General features: G+C 38.9%; 1 protein-coding gene across 2 annotated transcripts in view; it reads right to left on the bottom strand.

Annotated features, from left to right (window-relative positions):
• The window catches only part of TRPC6 (transient receptor potential cation channel subfamily C member 6), a 39,957-nt gene that overhangs the window by 6,724 nt on the left and 25,110 nt on the right, over positions 1–8,123 (bottom strand). The window contains exons 7-8 of one of the 2 annotated variants that reach the window (XM_009281334.2): positions 6,792–6,987; positions 4,913–5,122 (exon numbers count right to left, since the gene is read on the bottom strand). In XM_009281334.2, the coding sequence (XP_009279609.1) occupies positions 4,913–5,122; positions 6,792–6,987 (406 nt within the window). The remainder of the gene's footprint in view (positions 1–4,912; positions 5,123–6,791; positions 6,988–8,123) is intronic. The other variant, XM_009281333.2, reaches the window with a different exon arrangement.

Genomic DNA, 8,123 nt, shown 5'->3' with positions numbered 1-8,123 from the left:
AAAGTCCTTGGCTAGTGTAAGCATTACCTAGCAACAACTAAAACATCGGTGCGTTATCAACTTTGTTCTCATCCTAAACCCAAAACACTGTCCCAGCTACTAGAAAGGAAATTAACTCTATCCCTGCCGAAACCAGGACATCCTGTTACTTATCAGTTTACACATAATCTACAAATGCATTTAATTTTATTATGTATTTTTTAATATTTATTATGTATTTTAAATGTAATCTCTCATGCCAGTTACCAGTTTCAAATTTGTTACATTGGTTCACTTCAAAAGTTAATCCAATGCTTAACTAAAACTTGATTTTCACTTGAAATAGCAAAATCAGTAATAGGTGGTGAAATGAGGTGAGACACTGCAAACTTGTAAAACCAGACATACCGTAACATCTTTATCTTAACTTTGACCCTTCAGTACTCTGCATTTTTTGAACAGAATAATGTACTTTTAATTAGCTACAGACTGCACCTTGAAAGTTGGCAAGTAAATCAGAAGTGTGTAACTTCATTAAGTCTGCTTATGTGTAACAGTAACAGGACAGATCACCTATTGTACGTTGCTGAATGACCACTTGGTGGCAGAGATTGCCCAGATTTCATTATAAATTCATTTTTAGACAAAATTTTTAACCTCTCTTTAAGCTGCACGCCTATGGCTTTTTCCTCTCCCAAAAATTATTACTAGAGTAAACTCAGCCTGTCATATTAATGACTGAACTAGAATTCATATTTTTAAGTTAGTATCTATTGAACATCTACACAAGAGTAACTGGAGGTGAAAAAAAATGTAATTTAAATAAAGCAATGATATAAACCCTAACAAAAACAAGTCTCCTCCAGGATAGTTGTGTGAAAGAAGAAATGCAGCATACATGGACCATTGCTCTTAGAAAACACCTTCTTTAAACGTGCTTCTCATTTCATCGTTCTTTAGTATTACTTAAAATTCAATGCAATCAGAATAGTAATGTCATTACTGTAGCTGTTTTGTGTAGCAGTTTGTTAACGTCTTAAATCCCAGTTTTCAGAAGCAGCTGACAACTTGGAATGCCAGTAAATTGTACGTGCTTGGACCAGAAGGGAGGGTTTCCAGAAAATGACTCAGTTTGCACTCCCAGAACCAGAGGTCACTTGTGAACATTTCAGAAACACTGTTTTATACTAGGAAAGTAAAAGTTAACATGTTTTTTATTGTTTGAGTGAGGGTTTAAAGCTCTTGCAATAATTAGTTGTTCCTTATTTCTATTCTGAAGGGCCACGTTTTACGAAAAAGGCTTAAATAGGTCATCTGCCACTATCAGTTTTTAACTCAGGAAGATGAACAAGTTCTGTGACTCTTAAACCATAAACTTTCTCATTCACAAGGCAATTTTTCAATTTAGAATAAAACTCAAAGTAGATTTCTTTAAAACTCTCCTTTTTCTTCATTTTTTTCTCCCCTTTTTTGGTTTGAGGTTCTTGTTCACTTGATGTTTAAAACACCAATTCTAGCCTGAAACAGAAGAAATCTGTGGGTTTTAATCAACAGCCTGAAAGAAAACATCTTCACAGCCTTTATTATTATATGTAGATATGTCTCAAGAAATTAGTTTCTGGTGTGCTACACTTCGAACACAGCTATGTAAATCACTCGCCATTTAGCATTGCTGGCATCTGGCTTTGTTTTCTGCCAACGGTAATCAGGGCAGAGCCGGCTCTAGGGGAATATTTCCCCCCCTTCCCATCTTAATTCTTGTCTTTACACTCACCCTGGTGCTGCTGCCGCTTTTGCACTGAGAAGATGCAGGCTCTGCAGGAGAAAGGCCCACAGGCTGGGTCTGAATCATTACACTCAAGCGTGTGTTAACATTTCTGAGTACTGCAATGCAATGTCTTCTATCAGTAAACTTTTAGTGTCCTCCCAAGTAGGACTTACACCGGAGCAACTGGCTCTCTCCCTAGGCACAGTTTGGCAACTGGAATGGTCTGGGGACAATAGCTTGCAGCAACCCTACTTTGGGAGGAAAACTACTTGAATAGGGGCAAGCCATTCCTGAATTGGCCTCAGTGCCCAGAGAAGCTCCCTGTCACATTTAATTTACTAGCACAGACACAGCCACCAAGTCTTGGGTCTGGTCTTGCCAAATCTTTTCTTATCTTTGCACAGCTCATTGTGTTTATAGTAGCTCCTTGCACAAGTAGCTCCTTGCTCAGCAGTCACAGCAGCACCAACCTGCTCAGCACAGGATGATGCTGTCAAAATCCAAAAACCCCGAGAATGCCTTTGAGCACACACGAGACATCTGAAGTTAATAACAATCTTGACTTCGGTGACAGTGTTTGTAATATCTGTGTTTGTTTTTATAAACTATTATGAATTTAACCAGAGGCAGAGGCTTGTCAGAGGCACAGTATTCTTCCCTATAGCTCCATTTTTTCCTTCATTTTTTCCTAGGATTGCAACCAGTTTCTTTTCTCTTTTACTCTTCAACTGATAACTGTGATGGAAAAAGTGCGTGTCACATTGGTGACAGAGAGCTGACAGATGCACATAAATTCTTTACTGGCCCCCAGTCTAATGACTAATGACTCTTGATTACAGACTCAAGAACTCCTAACCTTGAACAGGCCTCTGCTCAGACTACTGCCTATTTTAACAAAGATCCTGACACATTAAAATTTCCATAAATGACACATTTGTTTCTGCCACCATGACAAACCTGTAATTTCTTTTTTTGTGTGAATGTTACCATAAGCTCACCTTTCTACTCACTATGTCTGATCAGTTGTCTTGCAAAGCTCTTCTTCCCTAACGTGTTACAATAGTGCTAGTCTTTACACTTCCAGTACCACCTAACACTATGTGCTATGCCCGTGTTCTCCTAAGGCAATTAATTTGATTTATACCAAGACACTGCAAGAAAAACAGACCGACTATAAACTCTTTAAATAAGCCCTTGAGATACAGCAAGGAATCAACTCAAGCGCTTTTTACTGTACTTGTCATGTAAATAAAACAGATAACAATGTTTTCCAATAAAAGCAGGATGCATTCTCGGTGGAAGTAGAGACAGGCTACAAAGGGGGAATTTAGAAACTCTGCCCAGGCATGTGAGGGTGGTGAGAGGAAAGCCAAAGGTCACCTTAAGCTGACATTTGCAAGGGCAGTAAAAAGAGGTTCCTCCTACTGCTACAATAGTATAAGGCTGAACAAGGAAAATGTGGGCCTGTTGCTCAGTGGGGCAGGGGATTTAGTGACAACAGACTCAGGTAAGGCTGAGGGACTTGATGAGTTCTTTGCCTCAGGCTTCACCAATAGTCTCTCAGGCCTCTCTGCTTAGTGAAGGGATTCGAGGAGAAGGAGAACAACCAGCTGTGGAGGAGGGTCAAGTCAGGGGTTACTTGAGAGAACTTGACCCAGGCAAGTCCATTCGACCCAATGGGCTGCATCCACAGGTGCTGAGAGATCACATGAAGTCCTTGCAAATATGCTATCATCTTTGAAAGATCATGGAGATTGGGAGAGGTCCGCAAAGGCTGGAGAAAGACAAATGTCAAACCCATCTTCAAAAAAGGCCAAAATGATGATCTGGGCAACCACAGGCCACTAAAGCTCACGTTGGTAACTCGCAAAATAATGCATCGAGTCCTCTTGGAGCACATTTTTGAGCACATGGAAGAGCAGATGGTGACTGGGAACAGTAAGTGTGGGTTTATGAAGAGTAGAATCTGTCTGACCATCCAGATGGCCTTCTCAGATAAAATGACTGGATTTGCAGATGAGGGGAGAGCTGAAGATGTCATCTACCTTGACTTTAGCATGGGTTTTAACACTGTATCCTAGAATATCCTTGTACCCACAGTAGGATGTTACTGTCTGGATGGGTGGACAACTAGACGGGCAAAATCCTGGCTGGATGGTTGTGCTCAGAGGGTAGTATAGGGGTCTTGGCCTGGGACTTGCCCTTTTAAACATCTTTATTGATGACCAGGTGTCAGAAGTGTTGGAGTCCACTCCTGTCAAGTTTGCAGACAAAGCCAAATTTGGGGAAGGGACAGCATATAGGCTTGAGGACAGGGATGCCATCCAGGAGGATGGGGCTGACAGGAACCCTGTGAATTTCAATAAGGACAAATGGGAAGGAATAACTCTTTCAACAACACAGGCTAGAGACTGGCTGGCTGGGGAGCAGTTCTGCAGAAAAGGACCTGGGGGACTTGGGGGACAGTGAGAAGGATGTTAAAAAACTGCAAGTTCAGCAGAGGGTCACCAAGGTGTTTGGGGCTGGAGCACTTGCCCTGTGAAGAGACACTGGGGAATCTGGGCTTGTTCAGCCTGAAGCAGAGATGGCTTCAGGCATACCTAACAGGAGCCCCCAGTGTGCATGGGGAGGTCACCGAGGAGAAGGAGCTGGGCTCTTCACAGTGCTACAGGACAGGAGGATGAGAGACAATGGACTAATTCAAACAAGTGGTAGAAGAAGCAACTTTTTCCCCATGAGGGACAGTCAGGCGGTGACACATGCTGTCCAGAGAGGTTGTGAAGTCTCCATCCTTGGAGGATCTCAAGTCCTGACTGGATGAAGCCCTGAGCAACCTGGCCTGACCTCAGAGTTGACCCTGCTGTGAGCAGGAGGTTGGACCAGAGACCTCCTGAAGTCCCTCCTGGCCTGAATTATTCTCTGATTCTGTGACAAGAAGCAGGAAGAACTGTAAATTTACAGTGGTATTTTTGGACTTTACTGATTACAGATGTAGACAAATACTTATATTAAAAAACAAAGCAAGAATTTCAGCCTGTACATAGTGACTGACTTCAGTATGGACTAAGTATGTTGGGAAATTAATCAGAAAACCAGTTCAACAAGAAAAATGACGTTAAAATTGTTTTTCTCTTTTAAAATTAGCAGTCAGTATACACACTATACAATTACCTTGTTCATCTCTGCATCTTCATGAAAGCTTTTCTTTTGGCACAGAAATGGTTTAGAAATCCATTTTTTGATTCTGAGTAGGAGATACAGCAAAGATTTTGGGCTTGGCACTAAGTTGAAGGGTACTGGAAGAGTTCTCCCTTCTTCAAAGTAAGAAAACCAAAGTTTAGCCCTTGCAAATTTCCATTCTACATCAGCATCATCCTGTAAAACAGAAACACGGCTGTTAATACACAGTTAATGCCACCTTGACTATTAAAGATGCTCTAGCTAAACTTTATGTGTGTTTTGAATGTAATTGGCTGAAGTTAATCTCAAACAGATAAGAACTTGTTTATAATCTGTGAAAACCAAATTACAATGAATGGAACTGTTCTTATTAATCCATTTAAAATAATGCAATTACAGAAGAACAAAGTGGATTTGATTTAAACATTGGTTACTCCAGAGCGAGTGGTAATAGTCTGCAACACAGGATCACAAAGACAGACCTCTTTGGTGCTCTTTGTAAACACACTGATAAGAACGAAAGCTCTGACTTAAAAGCACACAATACAGTGCCCAATTTAGAGCTTCATGGCAACACTCAAATTCATCTATTAGGGCTTGACTGGGCAGTCACTTGTTTGGAACACTGTCATGCTCAGTAAATAAAATGGAAAAATCCTATGTTAGCATAACAAAAATGTAAATCTCTCAATGAGACTACCAGCTCTCATTTCTTATCTTATTGGTCTCTTCTGTAGCAATGAGTCTATTATCTTTTTTGTGAAGAAGACATAGTATCAGAATTTTAAATGAAAATTTTACTCTATTACTTTAAACATGAAGTTAAAAAAGATTAGGTGATTCTTACCCAAGATTCCTTCCACTTGCTGGAATATAAGATTAAATCAGGTATGTTATCATCACCATGGTTTATGTTTAACATTTACGATAGCCAAAACACTCACTTTATTCCTCCCTGTAAAGTTCAAGAGGGTTTTCTGCAGGAAGGACTGACATCATGTTCAAGGACATGACTCAATATTGCTGTAGCTGTTTTTAGAAGCTGTTTACATCCAGTCACCATATTTTTTGATAATAGCCTGGTTTTTATTGCTCTGAACCTGGTAGTTTGTTCTGTGGCCTCCTGAGTCAGAAGAATCTGAACTTCCCTAGAGAATGTGTGTTGCTCTTGCTCAAGCTGGACAACACTACAGCCCCAAACCAGAGCCCAGAACCTGGGACCAGAGCGGTGTCAAACAACCTGAGCCTGCTGCTCTATGGCAAGGGCGTTACCTAGGAAAGGCTGGGATGGCTCCTGGAGATCTGCTTCCTTTTTTTCTAAACAATGATAATGATTTAGCCCTTTGTTTTCCATGGCCTGCAAAAGTTCATGCTGATTTTCAGTAGCCCTGCTGATTACTTTGTCAAGTAAAGTTTTGTTCACTGCAGAGGACTAGAGCAACGGTTGTTTAAATAAAAGAAGAAAACAGCATGTTATAGACTTGCTTGCAAGGTCAAGGCATAGCAACGAGAACATCCTTGCAGCAAGAGGGATGCTACTCAAGTAATAACTACAAATGAGGCAAATGAAAGATTCACAATGTCACACAATGTAGCCCATCCTCTTCAGGAACATAACACAGTTCAACAGCAGTTTCTTAGTCTAGTCTAGTTCTTACTATTGCAAGCACATGCAGCTGGGTAATTTCCAGGTATTTTATAATAAAAATATACAGTGGAATTAATATTTTCTCCTAATATATTCCAAAAGCCTATGTGTTATTTTTCTTAAATAAGATGTCAACAAGAAAGATTTTCCAGGAGATTTAGACAATTAGCTATAACAGTTAATGTGGTGATATTTCATCATAAACAGAATTTTTACCTCAATTTCCTGGAATGAACTGTTGATCATTGCGATAAGCATGTTCAGTAAGACAATGACCATGGTAACATTATAGACTCCATAAAGGACATAACCAATATTTTCAATAAATTTGTGTTTATAATTGATGACAACTGATTTAACTTCTGAGAGTCCAAATATAGCCCAGAACAATGTCTTGAAACTTTCTTCAACACTAAAAGGAGAAATTGAACACATGCATATGTTACTGAAGAAAAGCTGTATATTCTTGTTGTATAAATTGCCACTTAACATTTTTATACAGTATACAAATTTTTCCATTATTGTAATGTAGAACTCTACCATAGTGATATTATGCAGAACAAGTAGGCTATCTAATTTCATAGGTATAGGCTGTTTCATAATATAAGATTCCTAATATTTAGGACTGACAATAAAACCATCTGATTCAGTTTAGGAATTATATATACATCCTCAAAAGAATATTACAATGATTCACTTGTTAACTACTTTAATTTACATGCTACATGCTTGCCGGTAATGTGAATGTAAATAATAAAAATAATTAACCTGTAAATACTTTATTTTAATTGCACCATTAGTTCACTTAGTATGAATTATTTCACCATTAATATGACTAACATTCTGAAACTGTGAAGAAGACAGGATGTCTGACTGCCAATCAGCATTTTTCAAAAAAATGAGTCTCACAGACCGTAATCCTCCAGTTGAGTTTTCACTATTCCACAAACCCAGGGTAAAGGTAATAAGCCATGGTGTGGGGATACTGATTTTTTTTCAGGTTAGTTCAATTAAATCCATGTATTTCCTCTTAATCCGTTTTTACATATATATATATATATTAAAAAAAACGTAAGTCCAAACCTCTGAGGTATCTTTTCCTATCTATCTCCACCTGTTTGAAGACATATTTTCTCTTGCTTTGATGAAGAGATCTCAGTTTCCCATATCCAAAAAATGCAGTAGCATTGCCAAGCACATTTTGGATTTTATTGGGTTATTGTTAAGAAAAAAAAAGTTAAAAGACACTTGTAATTTTTAGTTGTGAATTTACTTCTCTGCTTATAATATTTTATCAGTATTTCATCTGTGAGTTGTAGTTTTAGGTAGTTTATCTATTGTGTGAACTAATAATAATAAAAAAGTAGTAACAATTTTTTCCCTTGTCGTGGTTTAACCTCAGTCGGCAACTGAGCACCACGCAGCCGCTCGCTCGCTCCCCCCACCCGGTGGGATGGGGGAGAGAATTGGAAGAGCACAAGTGAGAAAAACTCGTGGGTTGAGATAAAAAAGTTTAATAATTGAAATAAAATGATAATAATAATATGA

The sequence above is a fragment of the Aptenodytes forsteri genome, unplaced genomic scaffold, assembly GCF_000699145.1.
Source record: "Aptenodytes forsteri isolate BGI_AS27 unplaced genomic scaffold, ASM69914v1 Scaffold212, whole genome shotgun sequence".
Taxonomy (NCBI): domain Eukaryota; kingdom Metazoa; phylum Chordata; class Aves; order Sphenisciformes; family Spheniscidae; genus Aptenodytes; species Aptenodytes forsteri.
This window is presented reverse-complemented; position numbering and strand designations above follow the sequence as displayed.